This window comes from Acomys russatus, chromosome 6 (assembly GCF_903995435.1).
Source record: "Acomys russatus chromosome 6, mAcoRus1.1, whole genome shotgun sequence".
Classification (NCBI taxonomy): Eukaryota; Metazoa; Chordata; class Mammalia; order Rodentia; family Muridae; genus Acomys; species Acomys russatus.
In genome coordinates this window covers 57407342-57432649 of record NC_067142.1, presented here as the reverse complement: position 1 = coordinate 57432649, position 25308 = coordinate 57407342, and the positions used below count along the sequence as shown (strand labels likewise).

The 25308-nt window shown below is 41.9% G+C and overlaps 1 protein-coding gene across 9 annotated transcripts; it reads left to right on the top strand.

The window, feature by feature from the left end:
* Positions 1–468: 468 nt before the first annotated feature.
* Zbtb37 (zinc finger and BTB domain containing 37) lies at positions 469–25308 on the top strand. Of its 9 annotated transcripts, XR_007830785.1 has the most exons (7): positions 469–633; positions 1121–1313; positions 2650–3606; positions 5720–5819; positions 13861–14787; positions 21370–21544; positions 24585–25308. XR_007830785.1 is itself a non-coding variant. In XM_051147680.1 (5 exons), exons 3-5 carry the CDS (start codon positions 2678–2680, stop codon positions 14344–14346), a joined length of 1515 nt encoding a protein of 504 aa, XP_051003637.1. In that variant the 5' UTR covers positions 469–633; positions 1121–1313; positions 2676–2677; the 3' UTR covers positions 14347–16254. The 9 variants fall into 9 exon arrangements, 7 of the variants coding, with proteins under 7 accessions (XP_051003637.1, XP_051003631.1, XP_051003634.1 ...); XR_007830784.1 differs by lacking the exon at positions 24585–25308 and having other exon boundaries at positions 21370–21695; XM_051147680.1 differs by lacking the exons at positions 21370–21544; positions 24585–25308 and having other exon boundaries at positions 2676–3606; positions 13861–16254.

The following is a 25308-nucleotide window of genomic DNA, read 5'->3' as shown; positions in this document are numbered from 1 at the left end:
TCTATGTAGGGTTTCCAGTAAAAGCTTCAATACCATTTTAAGCAACGCAAGCACACAAGGTCAATTTCCCATATCTGCACTTTGAGCCTTACTGTAGTAAGCCCACCATTAATCCCAAAATTCGGCAAGTCTAAGAGTAACTTGAACTTCAAAAATCCGAGCACCCAAAGCCTGAAACGATAATCAACAAACGACCATAAATACCTGCTCGCACTTGCCTCACAGCTCCGAAAGACCGATATGGCGGCGGAGTGCAGTATATAAGGCCTCCGTGACGTCATTACGCACCGTCGTCCTCCTTAAGCCACCGTGCCTCCCCTTAAGCCCCGCCTCGTCGCCCCCACCACCTTCAGGCTCAAGCCACGCCTCCTTCCCGCCCTCAAGCTCTCCGGCTGGCCACGCCTTACAACGCCTGGGGGGCGGAGTCGCCGCGGTCACGTCAAGTCCGGCCTCTGCCTCCCTAAGGAGTGAAGGCTGAGGGGAGGGGGCTCCGCAAGGAAAGCGCTGGGGGAGGGGCGGTGTGAGAGTGACTGATTTCCTTCCGGCACGTCGCCCGCTCCGGAGAAGGGGGGCGGGGGGTTTCACTTCCGGGACGGTGTTCCGGCCCATTCCGGCCCATTTCCACCCCCGGAGGTAGGTGCTGCTCCTTGCCTGGGCTCGGGCCCCGTACCCCCGCCCCAGTAGCCTATACCGGACGCTCCTCGGCCGCGTCTCCGCTGCAGCTAGCCCCTGGGGTGTTCAGCCGCGCGGCCCCACCTCCCCTCCCAGCTCTGGGCGACCTTCCACCCCTTTGGCTCGCGGCTGCGGAGCTTGTGGGCCCGCCCCCTCGCGAGCCCCTCCCTCAGGACCCCGCGGCGGGGACACACCCAGACACACCCCCACCGCGGCCGCCCCTGCCGCCTGGTACCGGGTCCCGGGGCGCCGCCCCCTTCCCCCTCCAGCGCCGCAACAGTGCGCCTGCTCCTACTTGGCTCTGCATTCTGCACCTCACTTTTCCCGGGCTCTGTGTCACCTTCCAGTTTGATGTGGTCCCCTTTTCCCATGCTCCCTGACAGTCACGGAAGCTGCCCCAGTACCTGACTGGCCAACCCCAAGCGTTCCCGATTCTCCCTTTTTACAGCTCTCGCCCCTCCAGTGCCGACGCTAGAGAAAGACTTAACTTCAGGGGCTTCCTCACTGGGGAATTGCTGGAAAGAGCAAACAAAAAGGCGCTGGTGTAGGCTCCAAAATATACATCTGAATTCGTGATGGCATCGACAGAGGCTCTTAAAGGATTAAAAGTTTCAAAACAAACAATAACGCTTTGGAAAAAGGTCAGAGTGGTTAAAGTTGCTTCTTGAAAGCAGTGTTTGCACTTCTCTGTTTATAAGTGTGTTGTAAATGCGAGGTGATATAAGGTGATGATGTGAGCTTGTCAGGACAACTTCCTGGTGTGCTGGGCAGTGTTTTAAATTTAGAGGTAAATTGAATGTGCGGTGCAACAAACTTTCCTAATCAAAGTAGCATCACCACTTTCGAATTCCAAAGTTCGAGTTTGTTGGGTAGAGAAAGATTTGCTTAGTTTTTGCTAACTCTGGAAACTAAGCTCCACGTTCTCTGCATGTTAATTGCATGCTGGCAGGGCTGTGGACTTTTTCTTAACCTACAGTTCATCCACCTCAGAGTTCCATATTCAAAAAGTTGGAGCTCCAACTGGTAAGCTTAAAAACACTGGATTAGTCTAGCATGGTGATCGCACACCTCTATCACCGGCATTCATTAATCTCAGCAGAGGCAGTCACATCTCTGTGAGTTAGAGACTAGCTGGTCTTCTTAGTAAGTTCCGGGAATACCCAAGGCTACATAGACCCTGTCTAAAACAATCAAACAAATGCTGGGTGTGGTGGCTTAATTCTAGGACTCCCGGGAGACAGTGCTGGGAGGCAGAGGCAGGTAGATCTCTGAGTTCAAGGTCTACAGAGCAAGTTACAGGACAGCCAGGGCTACACAGAGAAATGCTGTCTCAGGGGGAAAAAGTCACTTTCTAGTCATAAACAGCCTGAGCCAAATGTAAATTATAACCAACCTGTATATATCACATTTATTCTAAAATTTATTTCCTCCTCCAGAAAAAGATCGTGGATTTTTATATTCAATCTGAAAATACCTTGCATTTGATGCCCTTTTTTGATGAGCTCTTATCTTTATATTATATAGCTTATAATAAAGTATGACCTTAGCTTTAATTATTAGCAGTCTACCAGTCACCTTTTTTTGTGTTAATTGCATTTTACAGTGAAATCTAAAATACATTGTGCCAGGCTTGGCTGCTCTCACTATTCCTAGTTCTCAGGAGGTAGGATCAAAAAGATTGCCACAGATTGAGGCCAGACTTAGAATAAGTCCTTGTCACTAGCAAAACACCTGCTGGCAATCCTATTTCTATATCCAACATCCAAACATAAGGAAGGTATCTCTTTGTACATGGAGAATTCTGCCCCCCACCCCCCGAATCAGGATCTTACTTACATATCCCAAAGTTATGATTCTCAGTGTCCCAGGTGCTAAAATTACATATGTGTCCCTGGCACTCCTAGGTAGAAGACTTAAGATTTGCAGGGATGGAAGGAGTAAAAGTGGCACTAAGGATATGGTTTGCTCTTTCAGCAGGGTTGAATGTCTGCCTGTGCTTTCAGGCATGACCATGGAGAAAAGTGGGAACATACAGTTGGAGATCCCTGACTTCAGCAACTCGGTTCTGAGCCATCTCAACCAACTCCGCATGCAAGGCCGACTCTGTGATATTGTGGTCAATGTGCAAGGACAAGCTTTTCGGGCTCACAAAGTAGTGCTGGCTGCCAGTTCCCCTTATTTCCGGGATCACATGTCCTTGAATGAAATGAGTACTGTGTCCATCTCTGTCATCAAGAACCCTACTGTTTTTGAACAGCTCCTTTCTTTCTGTTACACAGGGCGGATATGCCTGCAGCTAGCAGATATCATCAGCTACCTAACAGCCGCTAGTTTTCTGCAGATGCAGCATATTATAGACAAATGCACACAGATCCTAGAGGGCATTCACTTCAAAATCAACGTGGCTGAGGTCGAAGCAGAATTAAGTCAAACAAGGACAAAGCAGCAAGAGAGACCTCCAGAGTCTCACAGGGTCACACCAAGCCTAAGCCGCTCACTTAGTCCACGGCATAACGCCACAAAGGGAAACTGGAGAGGACAGGTCAGTGCCGTGCTGGATATCAGAGAGCTCAGTCCACCCGAGGAGTCCACTAGTCCTCAGATAATTGAACAGAGCTCTGATGTAGAGGGCCGCGAGCCCATTCTTCGGATCAACAGAGCAGGACAGTGGTACGTGGAAACCGGAATAGCAGACCAAGGGGCCCGGAGTGGGGATGAAGTTAGGGTTCTTGGAGCAGTGCACATCAAAACTGAAAATCTGGAGGAGTGGCTCGGGCCAGAGAACCAGCCTTCTGGAGAAGATGGGAGCAGTGCAGAGGAAGTCACAGCCATGGTGATTGACACCACTGGCCATGGTTCTATAGGACAGGAAAGTTACACCTTAGGGTCTTCAGGAGCCAAGGTAGCTCGGCCAACCAGCAGTGACGTTGACAGGTAAGTTTTGTTTCCCCACTTAAAGCTACTGTGCAGACATCACTAAATGAGCTCTCTGTGTTACAGGGAGCATCTTTCTTACTTGACGTTCTTGTTCAGCTTACTTTGGGAGATTGCAAGTATGCCAGGAGACTTGCGTTATTTTCAAAGCAGGAGGCTCCTGGTTCTGAAGTACTCACAATGTCCTGAGAGCTATGTAAAACCAGCCACCTCCGTGAGTCAGAATAGCATCAGGGAGCTGATTGTCAGGAGTCTGGTAACATTGCCCGGTCTCACCATAGCGTCACACAGGTAGATAACCTTGCGGAGTTTTACTTTCCTTAGAGCACTGTGTACTTCTCTTTGCCCTTACCCACCAAATTAGAGAAAGTCCAGTGCCATAAGTAGATGTTCTTTTTCAATTAGAGTAAACCTCAGTACAGTAATTCTAGAGAAAAGCTTAAGTGTCACCTAGTGATGTTTCCTGTGAAGCTGTTGCTACCCCTGGCCTGAGAGTAGCCTCACCAGTGCTGCCATGGCCTTTGGCCTTCGGCCTTCACTGTTCTTTCCCTAAAACACTGAATATGTTCGAACATTTCATTTTGATGAAAGTAGCAATGGCTTTCACCTAGCCAATCGAAAGCAAACTCCTACCAGTTTAGATTGGTAATGTGTTCTTTTTTTATGTTCATTTATTTATTGAAATAAGGTTTCTGTATCCCAGGCTGTTCTAGAACTCAGGGCAGTCCCCCTGCCTCAGCCTCTTGAGTGCTGGAATTGCTGGCACAAGCCACCATATTTGTATTTTTGTTGTTGTTGTTGTTGTTGTTGCTTTTTGGGCTATTTTCCCCACATACAGGGTTTCTTTATGAGTCCTTGGCTATCCTGGAACTAGCTCTGTAGGCCAGGCTAGCCTTGAACTCAACTCACAGAAATCCACCTGACTGCCTCCTAAGTGCTGGAATTAAAGAAGTATGCCACCACTGCCCCCTCATGTTTGGGTTTTTTGTTGATTTTGTTTTTGCTTTTTTTGTTTTTTGTCTTTTTGAGATAGAGTTTCTCTATGTAGCCTTGGCTGTCCTGGACTTTCTTTAGAGACCACACTGGCCACTAGCTTTGAACTCACACAGCTCCACCTGCCTCTGCCTCCCTGGGGGCTGGGATTAAAGGCGTGTGCCACCCCACCCAGCTAGACTTTTTGGTTTTGGTTAGGTTTTTTTGTTTTGCTTTTTTGAGACAGGGTCTCACTCCATAATTCCAGATGACCTGTAGCTTACTCAAACCCAAGCATTCTTCCTGCCTGAGGCTACCAAGCACTAGTGTTTTTCTTTTTCCTGCTTAAAATAGTTTGAAATGGGTAAAGGCACTTAGAGCCAAGCCTGACCATCTGAGTTCAGCCCCTGGTATGCACATGGTAGAAGGAAAGAATGGACTCTCATAAATTACCATTTGACCTCGCACACATGCCTCTCGCAAGTAAATAAACAGTGAGATTGATCTTGGGAGTAAATTTCTTTAGTTTATAGCTGATAATGTAGACATTTAGGATTTTTAGCTACTTAGGTGGTCGTAATTTAGCATTTCCCATTATGTGACCTTAGTAGTCTAAATATTCTACAGTACAGAATATAGTCATCCCCTGTATTGGTAACTGTTATCCTCTTGCATTAGAACTCTATCAGAAGCAAAAAAAAAAAAAAAAAAGCTTTAATCTATATGAACTATGAATAGATTACCATAAGAGAAGGAACAACCAAAACACCAACCGTCACATAAAAGAACTGAAATTACCAGACATCATGGAGTATACTTGGAACTGTAGCACTTGGGAGACTGAACCTGAGGATTACTGTGAGCCGAGGGACAGCCTGGAAGCCCAGCCAGGCCACCCAAGGCTTCCTAGGAAGACTGGAGCTCATAAAAGCAAAACTACAAACTGGGTTTCATTACATTTTTACCATCTTTTCAGCAGTTAGTAGAGTAGAAAGCTTCAACTTCTCATATGGTATACCTGCTTTGAAAATATTTTTGTTTGATTTAGTTCCATTCCTCAGCTATAATATAGAGTAGAAACAACATTTAAGTTCCTTGACACTATTTGTCTATTGGTCCCTTTATGCTCCTTTTCCAACAGATTTAGTCCCTCCGGCAGTGTTGTTTCCATGACAGAAAGACACAGAGCCAGAAGTGAGTCTCCTGGGAGAATGGATGAGCCTAAGCAACTTAGCTCCCAGGTATGTAGTTTTGATCTTAGGGTTTCTGTGTTGGTGGAAGAACTTGTCACTGAGTAAATGAATGATAAAAAAAAAAAAAAAAGGGTATAGGAGAAACAACAGTGGCCCTATTAAATACTGGATTTGATATATATTAAATTTTCCTTAATCTTACTTGTGAGCATGCTAGAATTAGAATTTGAGATGTAGAAAGACAAAAAACAGTGTGAGGGTGGAACAGTGGCTCAGCAGTTAAGCACACGTACTGCTCTTACTGAAAACCTGGGGTGATTCCCAGTGCACAACCATCTGTAACTCCAGCTCCAGGGGATCAAGAACCCTCTTCTGACCTCTGCAGACACCAGGCATACACATGTCCCACATATACACATGTAGACAAAGCACTCCTACACATTAAAATAAGTCTTTTTCTTCTTCCTCCTCCTCCTCATTCTCTTCTTTTTTTAATGTAGAACTTTTTCCTGATTATAGAGATATACCTGTAACCTGAGAATAAAGTTAACTATTGAAGATTATACCTTTACGTCATTTAGAACCTAGATTACAAATATTTTGATTTGGGGTAGGTAGGGAATATAATATATGTATGTAGTTGTTAGTTTATATAGTATTTATTTAGATACATAAAGCAAATTTCTTATTATTCTGTGTATTTTGTGTGTGTGTGAATGTATCTTTTTCTTTATTTGCTTCCTAAAACATAATACATCATACTACAGAGTCGCGAAGGCTAGATGTGGTGGTGTACGTCTGTAATCCCAGCACTTGGAAAACAGAGGCAGGGTGGCTGCTGATGTAAGGCCAGCCTGGCCTACTTTATTAATTCCAGGCCAGGCAGCCTGCAGAGTGAAGCTCCATCTTTAAAAACAAAAACTCCCGAGAATGATGTCTTCTGTATATTTCCCAGCTCTCTTTAGCTAGGATAAGTGGTTGGTTGACATTTTTGTTTGTCTTTTACAAATCCTAATCATTGAGGATTGATTTTCAAAGCTGGAAATCACATAGAACACAATAAATTAGACACTTTAGCCCTAGTAGTGCACGCCTTTAATCCCAGCACTTGGGAGACAGAGGCAGGCAAGTCTCTGTGAAATCAAGGCTGGCTGGGTCTACATGGCAAGTTCCAGGACAGCCAGAGCTGCACACAGAGAAACCCTGTCTCAAAAAACAAAAACAAAACAAAAAAAGGATTGTATAGCTTGACAGGCATAGTAAAACAGGACTTTAATGCCAACATTGGGGAACAGAGGCGGGTGGATGAATCTTTGTCATTTCAAAGCCAACCTGGTCTACATAGCAAATTCCAAGCTAGTCAGTTGAGGCTACATGGTAAGACCCTGTCTTAAACAACACAACAAAATTGAATAGCTAATTTTTAAAACCTCTATTATAATTTCTTGTTGTCTAAACCACTGAACATTTATTGTGTATGTTGGTATACTAATAGCAGTAAGGTATTATTTCAAACTTAACTTTTTTAGTTTCTGGCTTTTGTTGTTGTTTTGAGGCACGGTCTCTGTAGCCCAGGCTGACCTCCAATGTGATCCTTCTGACTTTGCTCCCCTAGGGCTGGAATTACAGATATGTGTCAATACATCCTCCTATTTTTGTCTGTTTGTTTGTTTGTTTGTTTTGACTGAGTGGTAGAGAAAATGTTAAAAAGAGAGAGAGAGAAGGTAATTAGAATGCTGCTTCTCCCCATCTCTCAAATGTGGTATAACAGCACACAAAGTTAACTAGGTAAGCAAATAGGCACAGTGATTAGGGCAGATCTTAACAGCCTTTTGGCTAATCACAGTAACACGCAGAAGGAGTGTAAGTGCTTCCTAGACTCACTGGGCATTCACTAGATTAGTGTCCACATAGTGTAAGCACAGTTCAACAGATTCCTGTATTTGTGTGGAGGATGGTGTACAAGTATATATGGCAGCTAAAGCAAACTCATGCTGGCCAGTGGTGGCGCACGACATTAATCCCAGCACTTGGGAGCCAGAGGGAGGTAGGTCTCCGAGTTTGAGGCCAGCCTGGTCTACAGAGTGAGTTCCAGGACAGCCAGCACTACAAAGAGACACCCTGTCTTGGAAAACCAAAAAAAGAAGTAAGCCTTAGCTATTGTACCTTTTACCTTATTTTTCTTGAGAAAAGGTCTCAAACTGGCCTCAGATTTAAAGACTCAGTTAGGCAGGTTAGCCGGGGAAACTTTTTGTCTCTGCCTTCCCAGACGCAGCTTTTTTTTTTTTTTTACAGGGGCTCTGGGGATTGAACGAAGTCCTAATGTGTGCATGGCATGGCAAGCATTTTACTGACTGAGCTGTCTTCCCAGCTGTGGATTTTTTTTCCTAACTAAGATTTTAAATGCAGTTTGCATCTTCCTTCCCTTTTCTTCCTCTTCCTTGAAGAAAAAAAAAAGATTTATTTTTAGTTACCTGTGTGTCTATGCATAGCGCTGTACACATGTACAAGTGCCCTTAAAGTCTAGAAGAGGGCCTTGGCACCTGCAGTGGCTTGAATGAGAATGGCCCCCATAGGCTCATAGATTTGAGTCCTTGGTCCCCAGTTGTGGAAAGCTTAGGAGGTGTGGCTTTGTTGGAGGAAGTGTATTGCTGAGGGTGGGGTTTGAGGTTTCAAAAGCCAACACCAGGCCACCTGGCTCTCTGCTTCCTGCCTGGGACTCCGATCAGATGTGACCCCTCAGCTGCTGCTACAGCATCGTGCCTGCCTGCCTGCTGCCATGCTCTGCACCATGACGAACCTGGACTAGCCCTCTGAAATTGTAAGCAAGCCCCCCATTCACTACTTTATTGTATACACTGTCTTGGTCCTAGTGTTTTGTCACAGCAGTGGTAACCCTAAGACAGCCCCAGGGCTTCCAGGAGGTTGTGGGTACTGGGAACAGAACTCAGGTCTTATAGAAGAACGACAAATGCTCTTAACTGCTGAGCTAGCTCCATCCTCCCTTATTTTGAGATAGGAAAGTATGTTACCCAGGCTAAAATCTGAGCTAAAGATCTGCCTTCCTTAGTTTCCCAAGTAACTGGGGTTACTGTTATGCACCACTCTACCAGGATTTAAATGTTTTTGTTTTTTCCTTTAGCTTCCCAAATGCTGGAATTGCAAGAGTACAACACCATGCCTGGCCTAGATGTAGCTTTTAATTGTAATTAGGATAGAGATCATACTGGAAATATAGAAGGGGCTTTATATGGCTAAAGCAAAAGATAAAAGCCCATAAAGAAATAGAATATAATAACACTATCTAAGGCTGGTGAGGTGGCTCACCAGGCAAAGGCAACTACTGCCAAGCCTGACAACTTGGGACCATATTGAAAGGACAGAACTGTTTCCTGTAAATTGTCCTCGGATCTTCATACATACCACACACATACTCACTCTCCCTCTCTCTCAGTGTGTGTGTGTGTGTGTGTGTGTGTGTGTGTGTGTGTGTGTGTGTGTGTGTACACATATGTACGTACAAGTGCCCAAGAAATCCACCTGATGTAGGTGTTGAGAACTGAACTTAGGTCCCCTGGAAGAACAAATGCTGTTAAACACGAAGCCATCTTTCCAGCCCTAATAAATGTAATACTAAAACAAACAAACTAACAACAACCAAAAAAAAAACTTTAAAAGTACTATCTAGAAATGATATGAAGGATAAAGTATGTCTACATACTTTAACGTGTAAGAAATTTTATTTTGAGGGGCTGGAGAGATGGCTCAGAGGTTAAGAGCACTGGCTGCTCTTCCAAAGGTCCTGAGTGCAATTCCCAGCAACACATGGTGGCTCACAACCATCTATAATGAGATCTGGTGCCCTCTTCTAGTGTGCAGTTGTACATGTGGACACAACACTATATACATAATAAATAAATTTTTTTAAAAAAGAAAGAAATTTTATTTTGGTAAGCCCATTTACCAGTCATTTTCCTGTGCCATAGAAGACCAAAGTAAGGCAGAAATTTACATATTTTGTTGCTATTATTTGCTTTTGTGCATGTGTGTGGATGTGTACATGCGCATGCCACAGCATGTGACTATCAGAGAACAACTTGCAGGAATTGGTTCTCCCATCATGTGGATCACTAGAGTCAGCTTCAGTTGTCAGACTTGGAGACAGGCACCATTGCCTGCTGAGATACCTCTCTAGCCAACTTATAGTAATCTGAGCAAAAAAAGAGAAAAAGAAAGCTGATAAATTGAAAATACTGGAACTGTACATCAGTGGTAGAGCATCTGCCTTGACGACATGAAACCTAGGCTCAGTGCCCAGCACTTCAAAAAAGAATGAATGAGGCCCTGGATTTGATCTACAACCCATAAAAAGCCAAAAAAAAAAAAGGTAGGACCAGCAAGACGGGTCAGCAGGTGAAAGCACTTGATGGCAAGAAAGATGAGCTGCATCCTGAGGACCATCCCAGGACCACATGGTGGAAGAGGAGAACAGCCTCCCGCAGGTTGTCTTTTGATTTATATGCACGTAGTTCATCCACAGACATACAAATAAATAGATGTAATAAAAGAATTTCAACTTGATAGACTAGACTTTCTGTCTGTAAAGAGTAAATCTGGAACAAAGTGCCAAAGTTACTTCTTAAAATCATTTTCTTCTACCACTGGAAAGTTAGGAATACTGGGCTAATTTTCCGTGTAAGTTGCAGTTTTTCCAGCTCAGCTGTCCCACTGTTGACTGTCTCATCTGCAGACTTCTCAGTGCATGCTATCACCCTGTCAGACTCTTCCCTTTTTGAGTCTGAGAGTCCTCATTCTTTTGAGTCCTTTTAAAGCCCCACACCCAAGTTCTCCCTGCCCTGATTAGTCCAGTGTTCTCTGATATTTTATTTTTTCTTAAACCACTATTACAGCACTTTACACACTGTGCACCACTTTTCCTCTTCTTTGGGGATGGGGTGGGGATGGAAGGCAAACGCTCTATACTGAAGAAAATCCCCAGCCTCTTAACTTTTCCTGATTCTCTACTGATTCGTATAAATTATTCCTTTCTGTTTATTTGATTTTTTTTTTTTTTTGGTTCTTATTTTTTGTTTTGTTTTGTTAATGTATATTGGTGTTTTGCCTGCATATGTATCTGTATGAGGGTGTTGGATCCCCTGGAACGGGAGTTACAGACAGTTATGAGCTGCCATGTGGGTGCTGGGAATTGAACCCGGGGCCTCTGAAAGAGTAGTCAGTGCTCTTATATCCCCTGAGCCATCTCTCCAGCCCTGATTTTGTGGTTTTTATTAAATTGAAGTCTTGAGAGCAGATATATATATGACATCGTGTTTGTCAGTTTTACTTCTAAGAATAGTAATGGCTAATTTTTTCATTTGCAAATATCACAAATTATGAAAGTTTTATCTTCTGAATAGGTTTTTTGGTTGCTTGTAAAATTTCTAGTTGCTTGTGAAAGCTAAAATTACCAGTTTTGAAGATCTTTAAAATAACATTAGTGGTTTTTTATTTCTTTTCAGTTCTTTATCTGGTAGCAATTAAAGATTGAAGTGATGGGAAACTTCAAAGTCCACATCAAGTCCCTGGGATACTTGTTTTAGAAAGTAGAAATTTTCAGTGTCATGGTTTATTCCTGTAATCCTAGCATTGGAAAAACTGAGTCAGGAGGATCACTTCAGGCTTGAAGCCAGCCTGAGGTATATAAAAGTTCTAGGTCAGCCTAGGCTATAGAGTAATACCATGTATCAAACTGACAAAAAGTAAAAGAAATCATTCATTTATATGAATTTTTGGGTAATGTTTCAGTTTGGTTTTGATTTTGATTTTTCAAGGTAGCCCTAGTTGTAATTATTTTCTAAATGATTTTGTTTTAAAAATTGACTTTAATGACCTTAAAAGTCAACAAGCCAAAAAAAAAAAAAAAAGAAAGAAAAGAAAAGAAAGAAAGAAACAAAATGTATAATTTCTGAATAGTGATATTTATCAAAGAATTTTGAGCTAAAAATGTTAATCACCCAAAAACACATTTCAATATTTATTTTTATTGTTTCATTTTACTATTATTTATTTATTTAGATAGAGTCTGACTATATAGTCCTGGAGGCCTCAAACTTACTGTATAGACCACGTTCGTCTGGAACTCCAAAGCTCCACCAGCCTCTGCCTCTCAAGTTTTGAGATTAAAAACGTGCACCACCACACCCAGCTTTATTATTTTTCAAATTCTGCATATGTTTCTATGTGGGAGTATGTAAGCATATGTGCAGATGCCTGTAGAAGCCAAGGGTGGGTGGGGCAGAACAACTAGACGTGAGTGCTAGGAACCAAACTCTGATCTTCTGCGAGAGCTATGCGCACACTCTTAACAACTGAGCCATTTTCCAGATCCCAGTCCCAAACTTTGTAAGTCAGTTTTTTAAAGGAATATATTCTTTTTTCTTTTCTTTCTTTTTTTTTTTTTTTTTTTTTTTTTTTTTTTTCTTTTCTTGGTTTTTCAAGACAGGTTTTCTCTGTGTAGCTTGCCTGTACTGGATCACTTTTATAGACAGGTTGGACTCAAACTCACAGAGATCTACATGCCTCTGCCACCCAAGTGCTGGGATTAATGGTGCACACCACCACACCCAGCTAAGGAAAAAATATATATATATTATATATATATATATATATATATATATATATATATATATATATATATATATATATATATATTTAAGATTTATTTATTATTTATACAGCATTCTACCTGTATGTGTGCCTACCCACCAGAAGAGGGCACCAGATCTCATTATAGATGGTTATGAGCCACCATGTGGTTGCTGGGAATTGAACTCAGGACCTTTGAAAGAACAGCCAGTGCTCTTAACCTCTGAGCCATCTCTCCAGCCCAAAGTATATATTCTTATCCTTCCCGTTGTCAGATGAGAAAACCCCACATATTCAGCCAATTTACTCCAAAGTCACTTCAAGGTTTTTTGTTTTTTTTTTTTTTTTTTAGTTTTTAGGGGCTGGAGAGATAACTCAGTGATTAAGTACACTGGCTGCTCTTCCAAAGGACCTAGGTTCAATGGTGCTCACAACTGTTTGTAACTCCACTTCTAGGAGACTTGGCACCCACTTGTGATCTCCAAGAGCACCAGGCATACATGATACATAAACATACATGCAGGCAAAACACCCATAACACATAAAATAGTAAAAATGTAAAGAAAAATTTTTTTCAGTTTTTGGAATGATAATGGTGTGCTGGTACATTACATTATTACCTATACATTACATTATATATTTTATAAAGCTAGCTACTGCTGGTTAACATGGTAATAATAATGTCATAAATGAAATTTTATTATATTTGCCTTTATATATTCCATATTTTCATATGTAGTAGACAAAATCCACATTTGAATTTCTGTTTTAATTGGTTAAAAGTAATGGCATTTAAATGGTTCCTCAGTTGCATTAGGCATATGACAAATGCTAATAGCCATGTAGTTATCACACTGAGTAGTTCAAATTACAGAGCGTTTGTACCACAGAAAGTTGTACATACTCTGTAGCCAATTCTCTAGACCACAGCTGTAAGCATAGAATCAAGGGTAGTATTGTGGGCTCATTGTCTCCTATTATGTAAAATAGCACTAAAGCAGAGCGTTTTGGGTTGGCTTTTGGTTTTGTTTTTTTGAGGCATGCCTCATGTAGTCCAGACTAGTCTTCAACTCCCTATATAGCTAAAGGTAATCTTGAATCCCTAATCCTGTTGTTTCTACCTCCCAAGTGTAGCAGAGGCTTAATAAATATCCAGATCACCAGCCAGAACTTTGCATTGCACTTCTTATATCAATGGAATAATACTCTCAGGGTTCCTTTTTCATTATTGTGTTAATATCTTTACCTTTTGGTGTAGTATTAAGGCTCCCTCTGGGCTCTCCATTATAAGTAAGTGTATATGGGTGGGACCCTGTGTTCTGTTCCTTACACCACACAGGTACAGAAGAGCGTGCATCTTAGTAGCAGGCACAAGTCGATTGGGTTGCTTTTAATGTCTGTGTTTAGCATTATGTGCTATTCACTTATTTTTCTTCTGGCGCAGGTAGAAGAGTCAGCAATGATGGGAGTAAGCGGCTATGTGGAGTATCTCCGAGAACAGGAAGTATCTGAACGGTGGTTCCGATATAATCCCCGTCTCACCTGCATCTACTGTGCCAAATCTTTCAACCAAAAGGGAAGTCTGGACCGCCACATGCGCCTGCATATGGGAATCACACCTTTTGTCTGCCGCATGTGTGGAAAAAAGTATACCCGGAAAGATCAGCTGGAGTATCATATCCGCAAGCACACAGGCAACAAGCCTTTTCACTGTCATGTTTGTGGCAAAAGTTTCCCCTTCCAGGCCATCTTGAATCAGCACTTTCGAAAAAACCACCCTGGCTGTATACCTCTGGAAGGGCCTCACAGCATTTCTCCTGAGACAACTGTCACATCTCGGCAAGCTGAAGAAGGCTCACCTTCTCACGAAGAAACAGTTGCTCCTGGGGAATCTGCCCAGGGCTCAGTGTCTACTACTGGGCCAGACTGAAACACTGAGGGGGAGGGGTCAGACCCTCTTCCCCTTTGGGCCGTATCCAGCCCCTATCAGGACCATGGGCTGGTATTCAGATTCACAGAATGCCACATCACTCGCCTAGAAGATGTTCCCATGGTGTTGCCAAATTAGAAGACCAACATGCAGAAAGCACTAAAGGCTCTTCTCTCTCCACCTCACACTTTGGAAAATAATCAAGCAAATCAGCTTCTAATTCAGGGATCAACAGCCTTGGTTTGTTAACTTTATAAGAAAAAAAAAGTTTTTAACAAAACTGATAAATGAATGGTCATTTATCTACCAGTCATGATTGAACACTGTACTTAGGTCCATATCATCTTGATGGGTTAAAACCCAGATCTAAAAAAACAAAGAGCAACAGGAGCTTTGGCCAGCTGACGCAGCCTATCAGAAGAGGGAAAGATAGTCACCATGGTGAGAAAGGGGAGTCTTTCCTTCCTCTTCCCTGCCAGAGCATGCATCTCCGTATTTAAGAAAAGAGAATGCTGGTGGTTCTTACTAGTCTAAATGGTTAGCTTGCCCTTGCCCTGGGGAGACATTGACTTTGCCTGGTGGTTTCATGTGGTCAGCTACCGTGGAGCAGTATTCTAGCAGGCACTTTAGGCACAGAGAAGGAAAACGAACAGCCAAGCATTACAGTGGGCACATCTACCTGTGGGAGCCTGAGAGAGGAGCAGGGAAGGAAGTGCTTTTATGCTTTACAAATACTGCACAGCACAGAACTGAAGTACAACTTCCTGTTCGGTGTTTGTAAACCATTGCACTTGCATAAATCCTTGGGTATTACAAAAATGTTTCTAGCTGTATGGGTTAACCTGTTAGGCTGGCTACCAAAAGCTGATCCTCTTCAGCTCTTGTTTCATATAACAGCAATATTGTACATCAGAAGTGTCACTTTCCAGTGAAATGAGCCTGGATTGTATTTTTAAATCCACAGGTCTCCACATTTGATAACTTTTATATGAAGTTTTTAAAGTTTTTTTCCTGCAATATTACAGTTGAAGAGAGATTCAACACTATTGTTCTTATTGCAACCACAGTTTTATTTCCTTCTGCGTGTTTTATACTTTATATTTTCAGTCCAGTGAAGAGGAACGTCACTTAAATCTGTGTCTTAGGTCTATATATAATTCATAAACCAATTAGCAAATTGCTGGTGACTCCAAGAGCTTTGGTTTTTTTGTTTTTTAAATAATACACTACAGGGCACTTCACTTACAAGAAAATATCATGCACAATCATGTTGCAATAAATGATCAAGGGATCAATTCTTATCAGGTATGGTTACATCATTATTCCTAAGATTTTTAAAACTTCAAGGGACTTTTTAGTGATCTTGAGTTTTTCTGAGATTCTTAAATCCAGCTCTGAAAGAATTTACCAAACACATAGAGCTTTATATGTCTTGTCTTGCATGCAGAGGGCAAAGGAATGTTAAAAGTTATTCAGGCAAGCTGATGCCTGCAGTCTACAGTGCAAACAGAAGGACGTCTCTAACTTGAGTGATGTTAAGAGCATATTTAAATGTGTAATCGTTTTGGTACAGGGATATTGTGATTCTCAGAGCTTTGGGAGGATGGGCTGGTCCTACCTGCACTTGTGAGCCATTTAGGAGAATGTGGAGTTTGTGCGCTCCTTTCTTGTGAGCACTTTGTGGTGTGTGGAAAGGTGCAGAAGACATTGTTGATAAGAAACTGGAATGCAGAGGATGGCTTTAAGCAACCTGAGGCTTGGGTATACAGTATCACCAGAGAAAGGTTTTCTCTTCTGAACAAGTATAGAAATTCATCTTTTAAAGGAGTATTGTGGTGTTCCAGTTGAAGAGCCCACCTTTAAAAGCAGCACTGGAGAGCAGTGTCTCTGATAATCGTAGACGGACTTCTTGCTATCAGTGGGCAACAGCGTGATAGAGTGAAAACTGTCTCCCAGAGCAATGGGAGGTCAACCTTAGGGGTGACCATGCTCTGTGGCATAAAACCGTAGAGTTGAAGTTCTAGGGAAGCTTTATCTTGTCTTCGAGGCTTTCAGTGAACAGATCTTGTCATTACTGATCAGGCAGGTTGCTGGGAGGTCAGAAGATGCTGCTTTAGAGGGATTTTTTTAAGCCAACCAAAAATATTTTATGTCTACCCTACTTTTGAAAAGTTAAGTTATATGCTGAGAAGTTGTTTTTCACATTGTTAGCTTTTTAGGTTATATGAGAAAATAGAGCTTTTAACTATTACCAAATTATAAAGGTAACGTGCAGTAATTTCTATAAAAAGAACCTTTTTAGCACTTATCAGCACTCCATCCAGGTCAGCCACAAACAGCTTGAATGGGGTAGAGACTGTTGAATGCATGTTTGGTGGGTTCCCTCCCACCGTTTTCACTCATTTTTACTAGGTTTTTACTGTACTGATACTGTGAATAGAGTGCTTCCGGTCCTGGGACCACATCAGCACAATCTTCTTTGCTGGTTCTCTCCCCTAATTATCCTAGCCAGAGCCATGAAATTCATGAGACTTCCACCCAGGCTACTTTTGAAACAAATTAAAGTTTGCAAAAAATAATCTTCCTTTTTAGTTAGAAGTGAAACTATTCTGAATACCCAGGATTCTCACCCAGATTCACTGTGACCTTGCCTACTTCTTTGCTAGCGCCCTGTAGGATCATGGGTTAGTGCTGTCCTACCCGCATGAATGAGCACCGCTGTGTACCAGGAGCATTAAATGGGCTTCTGCTAATGCTGACCCTTCCTACCAAATCTTAACCTGCACACGCCACCTTGTGAAGGGAACTGTATTAGCGGTGAGAGCTACGTCATCAGTGTGTGACTCGATGACATGAAGCTGCCTTATCAGGACTAGTACTGTTGGGTGGCACTTAACAGCCAAGGAGGATTCTCAGCAAAAGCAGAGAGTTGGCCACATGTGTATCTGTTTTCACTCTAAATAGACTTTCTATTCTCTCCGAATTCTAATACTGGTATAAACACTGTCATTCACGTGGCAGTATCACTGTATTTATGCAGAAAGGCTCTTCCTAATGAATTCTTCTCTTTTTACTCAACCATAATTACCTCTAAACTGAGTTGAATTTTATTTTATGTAAATTCCAAGCAACTCCATAGTTTGAGGGGTGTTTTATTTTGCTTTTGGATATTTGAGACAGGGCCATCCTATGTAGCCCCTTGGTGTCCTGGTCCTCACTCTAGAGCCGCCTGAGCACTGAGGTTCCAGGCACGCACCTCCACCCCCCTGGCCCCCACTCCATCTCACTGTACTAGAGAACTAAGTCTGTTCTTAGTTGTCTTGTATTTTTGTGCTTTTTAAATTTTTTTTCCTGTTTCCAGTTCCCTTGCCACCAGTGAAACAGTTTTCCAAAGATGGTATGAAGTAGGCATAGACTGTCCCTGCCTCATCGCAGTGGAAATCCAGCTTTGGTTGGAGTTGCCTGGTGGAAGAGTGATGTTTGGAACCTCATTTTAATAGTTGAGTAGTCTGTGACCAAGAGGCAGCTTTTCACAGTCCTCCTAAGTCAGATTAGGGGTGTGTGTGTGTGGTGTGTGTCTGTGTCTGTGTGTGTCTGTGTTTTAACCTGTGTAAATTACTTTTTGTTTAACCAGAAGGTCTAGTTTTAAAGAAACAGAAGCAGTGGAAAATGAAAAGACTTTTTAATTGTAGTAGAAAAGTACTTAATCAGAAAAGTTGAAACCCTGGAAGATACGTAAGCAGGAATAACTTATTTTCCCTTCCAAATATGCCCTTTTTCTTACTTACTGGGTATATTACTTATTCAAGGAATATTGACTGAGGCATTATTGAGCAGTCTGTGGAAGTGGAGCTTTTTACATAGACCATGCTGGGAAAGAATTTAAAATACTAAAACATTTTCATAGCTGAGAGTTAGGAAAGGAACAGCAGTGATTGCCAGGTAAACCACAGAGTTCTGAGTGTAGCCCCCAGCAGAGCTTGAGTTAGACCAGGGTTCGGCAAACCATAGCCCTTAAGGTAAATATAAAGGCCACCTGATTCTAAGAAGAGCACATCCTCACACCTGTGTGCTTGGTTAAAGCTAAGTACACGGCCACAAAGCCTAAAAGTACTCAGTGTCTAGACACTGCCAGAGAAGTTTGCCGCCTTCTGTCTAACTTTCAAAAGCTAACTACAAATTACTCCTCTCACATTTCACCTTAGGCATAGTTTCACAGAGGCTTTGACCTCAGTCATATCTGCGCCTGGTACTTGAGAGTGTGTCATCCTTTCCTGGATCTCATATGTCCCCTGGCCTTTTCTTTCGCTTGAATCCCATTCCAAAGGGCACTTAGAATGGATCATAAGCCAAACAGAAACAGGGTTATGATTTCTCCTTGTCTGAAAGTTATAAATAGATTAAGTTTAGAATAGTTGTTTATAACAGGATATTTCTTATTTTAAAATTTTTCCACATGGGCTGGAGAGATGACTCAGAAGTTAAGAACATTGACTGCTCTTCCAAAGGTCCTGAGTTCAATTCCCAGCAACCACATGGTGGTTCACAACCATCTATAATGTGATCTGACACCCTCTTCTGACCTGCAGGTGCACATGCAGGCAGAGCACTGTATACATAATAAATAAATAAATAAATCTTTTTTTTAAAATTCCAAATATAACAATATAGGGCTAAATGGGTACCCTGTTCAAAAGTTCATGTTATGAATAAGTTTTGTCATCTCTGATCTTGCTTCAACTGATTTGCATAATAATGGCATAAGTGAACTTAACCTAGACTTAAAGAGCAGTTTCTGTTGTGGATAGCTCTTGCCTGCGGTGCCAGCACTTGGGAGGGAAGGTGAAGGTGAGGACCGGGAGTCCAGAGCTACCCTTGGCTATATAGAGTTTGAGGGTAGCCGGGGTGCGTAAGACTCTGTCTCAGCAAAACAAACGGTGTTTTGATTCTTGTGTACTTTTTTTCTAGATTAGACACCTGTACTTTTCCCTTCATTCTAATCTTCTTAAGTAAATCCATTCTGTCCATGTGTGGACTAATAAAAAGTTCAGTCTTTCTGTTTTTTTCTTCTGGATGTTTTAAAACATAATGAACATCAGAATTTAAATTTCTTCTTAGGCTCATTCTTGCACATCTGCTAATATCTAACTTCTTAAAACACTTGGACCATTTCGTATTTCCTTTGTGCACATTCATTCTCATTGTTACATAAGATGTGGGACATGTACAGTTTTAACTGTGTTCACAAATGCTTGCTTGCAAGAGGAGACTATTTCTCCACGTTTGGAAATAATACAAGGGCTTCAGAGTTTTATCTGGGCCAAGTTTTCTAGGCTGTGCTGATGCAGTACAGTGAGTGTGATTTGTTGTTATACGTTCTATCATCGGAGATAAAAGGGGAAGAATCATTAGTCTCCACACAGGACATGTCTTTTTGGCTCTTTTAGTTTAGTTAAGTGTAGTGTAGGTTTTGTTTCATTTTGTGACAGGATCTTACTATATAGCTCTGGCTGGCCTGGAACTCACAGAGATGTCTGCCTCTGCCTCCCAAGTGCTAGGGCTAAAGGCATGTGTCACCATGGCTGGTTACCTCTTTGTTCTTTTTGTTTTGTTTTCTTTTGTTTTTTGAGACAGGGTTTCTCTGTGTAGCCTTGGCTGTCCTGGACTCCCTTTGTAGACTAGGCTGGCCTTGAACTCACAGCGATCCACCTGCCTTTTGAGTGCTGGGATTAAAGGCGTGCGCCACTACTCCAGGCTCACCTCTTTGTTCTTAAAGTTGCCTCCCAATAAGCTTTACTGTGTTTTATGTGAGGTAGCCTCTGAGGACTAGACAATCCTCATTTTAAGTTTCAGACTATTCATCTAGGTTAAGTCTGCCTTGTCTCAGAGCACATGAACCTTCGTAATAATGGGTTTCTGATTGATCTGGGACATGTTATTTGGGAAAGAACTTGGCTGCAGACAACTGAGACATCCAGTTACGCTAGAAGCTGTCATTTAAACAGGAATCAATTGAAAGCATTGAAGTTTGACAACCATTACAACTAATTCTTAGCTCTTGTTGGTTTGTATGGTTGGTTGGTTTTGGCTTTTCAAAACAGGCTTTCTCTATATAGCTCTTGCTGTCCTGGACTCACTTTGTAGACCAGGCTGGCCTCAAACTCACAGAATTCGCCTGCCTCTGCCTCTCAAGTGCTGGAATTAAAGGCATGTACTGCCATGCCCGACAATTCTCAGTATTTTTGCTTCTTTGCTTTCTAATGCTTTTCCTGGTCTTTAGACCAAGATTTGTTCTGTTTTGTTTCATTTTGTTTTTTTCTTTTCTTTTTTTTTTTTCCTTCTTTTCGTTTTGTTTTTTCAAGATGGGGTTTCTCTGTGTAGCCTCGGCTATCCTGGACTCACTTTGTAGAACTTACAGCGATCCGCCTGCCTCTGCCTCCTGAGTGCTAGGATTAAAGGCATGCACCATGACACCCAGCATTAGACCAAGATTTTTAAGTGGTACTTTTCCCCAGGCTGGTGTTTTTACTTAGATAGTAATAGGCTTTCTTCCTCAGGACCAGCTACAGTTAAAACAGTATGAGTGCGTGTTAGAACACTTGAGCTTGTTACATTGCAAAGAAAGTAATTATTGCTATGGCCTTAGAGATGTCTGTACAAATCATCCACATCTGCTGTGGTGGAAGGCCATCTTTTCTCAAGTGACACAGACACAGCAATGCTGAAAAGACAAATATTATCTGAAATTACATTATCTTTACAGGGAGTAAAGAAATGATTTTTATAAATAATTTTCTAATCTTCCTTCCCGTTGTATAGCAAAAACGCTTAACTTTCTGACATGGTTAAAAGAACCCCAGTAGCTCAACTAGTAAAAGCTTTAAACAGCAAAGCTAACTTTTTTTAAAAACGCAGAGCCTGTTGAATGTTACTTCCTGCATTTACTGACCATTAGCATAACTTCATGGTGGGTGGGAATGGGGATGCTTTTCTAATGCTTGTTGTTTTGTGTCTACTGAGTAGGTCCTGTCCTGTGGAGGAGTCTCAAGTGCACCAGCCAGTTAAGGTAGTCTTACACTGAGCATCCCATGTGACCAACACCATAATTTAATACCCTGGATCTTAGGATGTGAATTATTCCATAATGCCAGAAGTTAAAGTATCTCATGGAAACATATGCAATTACTTGTCTTCACTGGTAGGTAATACGTAGGAGACTATGTTCCATTAAATAAATGTTAAATACTTTTTGGTACCAGATAATATGCTTGGAATTTGTAAACAAAACTAGCGTTAGTTGTGGCTCCCTATTCCTTTAGGGGTTTTGGTTGCTTGGTTGATTTGGGTTTTGTTTTTGAGACCAGGTCTCTCTAGGTAGCCCTGGCTGTCCTAGAACTCACTACATATACCAGGCTGGCCTTGAACTCACAGAGATCTGCCTGCCTTTGCCTCCTCAGTGTTGGAGTTAAAAGCATGCTCCATCATGCCCAGCATGCTTCCCATTCTTGAGAGACCCAAATCTACTTGTTGGGAATCTGAGACATGATTTTTTAGAAAGCTTGCACTTTTTCCTATAGAGAGGGAGGTTCTAAAAGTCTTAGCTGTACTATGTGCGCTACTAGCATAATTGAAGTTATGTCAAAATATCCTGAGATAATAACAATAATACTAAAAACAGTCAACTTTTTTGAATGTTTATGTTCAAGACACAGTTTTATTAATTTATCTGATCCTCATGTCAGTCTGTTGTGATTATTACCGTCATTTTAGCGAGAATGACACACTTTGTCTCTACATGGGCAGTTTAACACCTGATACTCTGAATAGCCTCTAGGGCCTTTAATAAGTATAATTATGGCACATTTTATAGATGAAAAAACTGATGAGCCTAAGGGTACCTAATTTGAAGAGCTGGTGTTTACCCATCCAGCTACAAAATCCAGACTACCTCCACCATAGCACATTTACGTCCCATACAGTACCTAGTATTGTTCCTACTTTTAGTGAACATGTAATCACAAACAGGGGCTGGAGAGATGGCTCAATGGACGAGTACTAGCTGTTCCTGAGGACCTGGGTTTGGTTCCTAGACCTCACATGACAGCTCACGACTGCTATTCCAGTCCCAGGGGACACAAAGCCCTCTTCTGGTCTCTTCAGGTACCAGGCATGCACATTGTGCAAAGACATTTCATGCGAGCAAAATACCCATAGGCATATAAATAAGAAAAATGTTGTATAGCCCAAGAGTACGTAATCAGCAAATTTCTTCAAAGGATGGTGCAGTTGGTCTCTGCTGATTTGAGTATTATTCAGAATTGCCCACTTGGTAGGTCTAATTGTGGGTAAGTTGACTGAGTTACTATTTAAAAATGAAAATGTTTTCTGGTTTCTTGTTGCTGTCTAACAAACTACTCTAAAGTTTTAACTCCAAAGTAGCTTAGCAACCACTTTATAAGTCTTTGTAAAAAGCTAGATGTTAAGGAAGAGGCAGGTGGTTGAAGTGGTCTGGAAGGTCCAAGATTCTGTCATGCATACCTGAGAAGCTGGGCTTAGCCTTCTCACTGAGTTCCAGGGACTCTCCGTGGTAGGTGGACTTCTTTTTTGGAGTGGGAAGCAGTGAGACAGGGCTTCTCTGTGTAGCCCTTGCTATCCTGGAGTTCGCTCTGTAGACCAGGCTGACCTCCAATTCAGAGATCACCTGCCTGCCTCCCAAGTTCTGGGATCAAAAGCATGTGCTGCCACCACCCAGCAAGTACTTGGGTTTTTTTGTTGTTGTTGTTGTTGTTTTTTGTTTTTTTGGTGGCTGGAGAGACAGCCATGGGTGCTGGGAACCGGTAGTTGGACTTCTTAATATGGCAGTTCAGGCTGGACAAAAGATGCCAGTTGTTTTAGAGTCCAGGCCCACAGTCATCATAGAGTCACTGCCATATTTTAGTCGGTGGTGAGCCCAGATCTTAAGCAAGAGGAAATATCCCAATACTTTATGAAAGACATGCAGATTTGAAACCATGTTTAATTGTTTACAGGTAGCATAAGGTTTCTAATTTTTTTTCTAAACCTTTTGTGGTCAGTTGCTAGTGTTATTGAAGCCGTTTATTATATCTGCGGTGGGACAGTAAAAGATCTGAGAAGAAGAATGAGACAAGTACTTGTCCCTCACTTCTTGGTTGACACCTTCTCTTGAGTTGCACGTCACTCCTCTCCCCTCCACTGTGTGCCAGGTTTTGCCTTTTTGCTTTGGTTGCTGTGAAGGCACAACAGCTGTATGTGCTGAGCCAGAAATACTCCCTAGGAAGTTAAAAACTTACTGTTGTTTTGAGATTTTGATTTATTGAAGACAGCTATATTTTAAGTTTATAAATAGGTGAGAAATTCCTGTGCTTCGGAAATACATGGCTACTAAATCATTTTTAGGAGTTTCTATTGTGTGGCTTGATATCCGTTGTTGAGACAATAAGGGTTCTTGTATTGAGGTCTCACAGGTTTCAGGCAAATGCTCCAGCCACTGAACTACATCGCCAGCTCAAGATGGCAAGTGTCGCCTGCTTGTCCTATCCCATCTCTGTCTCTACCACTTCTCCTCATACAGTTTTGTGTTTAAATATGAATTGGCTGACCCCATTCTTACTGCTGTTCTTACAGGAGAATCAGATGCCCAGTTTTGTGTATTAGTCCCCTGTTTAGCAGTTGTTAGCAGCCTCTCTTATTCAAAGTCACAGATCATTGACGTTTTCTTAAGGCTGGAGTAGTCAGATTTATAATGCTTTATTTAAGTTCTCCTGACTTAAAATGATTAGACTGGAAAACTTATACTAGTCCTGCACTGAGAAGAAGACGGCAGAGAATAAATTATACTCAAATTATCCCAAATCAGTAATTTCTGAGGGAAGAAAAGGTTTATGGTACCATGTGAGTAGATTCCCAGAGAACTAGCTGTAAAGGCTTCTGGCTCATCACTCCCAGTTCTCATAGGACAGTGACCTCTGCTGCCACGTGAGGCCTAGGGAAATAGAGGGCCACTAGGAGCCAAACGCTTACTTTAGGACTCTACAAAAATGCTAGGAAATGGGGGAGGTAGGGCAGGGGACGGGACAATAGTGTACTTAGATATCCAAAGATAGCGTGGAGGTTAATTAGGTTTTATCATGAAGATTAGGGGGAACTTAATTTAAAACTTTTTTAAAAACGCTCATTTCCACCCTGATATAATCACTTATCTCTGCCTTTCTTGACAGAGAACTTTGAAATTGCAGTCCCAGGAAATGGCATTTTACCGTGATAGCCTATGTCATGACTGCATGTGTATTCTGCTCATTGAAAACTTCTCTGGAATCTCTGTGGTCTCAAGTTCGGAATCACTGTACGGTTCCATAGAAGAGAGAACAAGATGAAAAAGGGGGGAATCCTACAGATTGACAATCTTTGCTTTGCTTTCAGCATCACCAGTGTAAACTGCTTCAGCCAGTCACGACAACCCAAGTGAGTAGTCGCCACCTGAGGGTTAGAGTTCTGCCTGTAGTCTTATCCGGAAGCAGGTGCTGACAACCTTGGAGAGTTTTCTGTTTTCTATAAGTCATAGAAACCCAACCGCAGTGGTTAAGAACCACTCAAACCTAGAGATGCTATGCAGGGAACAGAGCTTAAATGTGTTTCCTCTAGAAGCCGTGTCACTAAAGAGGTCACTAAAAGTATGCCGAAAGTCCACCTCTGAAATGCTATCAGATGGCAGACATACTTAGAATTTATAGAGAGTTTCCAGTATTTTTACAGAAGTAACTAAATCTGGTAATGAGTTTTGTTGTTGTTTTTTAATGAGCCTGTTTTCTTTTTGGAAAAATGGCTCAATAAAAATATCACTAAAGAATTCAATTGTATATGCATGTGCATTAAACACAGAATGGTATACTCAAGATAGTTCATGCAAATAACTCTTATGGGAAGGTTAGCTATTTTCTTAAT

What these genes read in the sequence shown, in the direction of transcription:
- Zbtb37 (XM_051147680.1), top strand. Translation starts at nt 2,678, where the DNA reads ATGACCATGGAGAAAAGTGGGAACATACAGTTGGAGATCCCTGACTTC. An exon ending in ACCAGCAGTGACGTTGACAG is followed by an intron (nt 3,607 to 5,719) that starts GTAAGTTTTGTT and finishes CTTTTCCAACAG; the next exon opens with ATTTAGTCCCTCCGGCAGTG. An exon ending in CTAAGCAACTTAGCTCCCAG is followed by an intron (nt 5,820 to 13,860) that starts GTATGTAGTTTT and finishes CTTCTGGCGCAG; the next exon opens with GTAGAAGAGTCAGCAATGAT.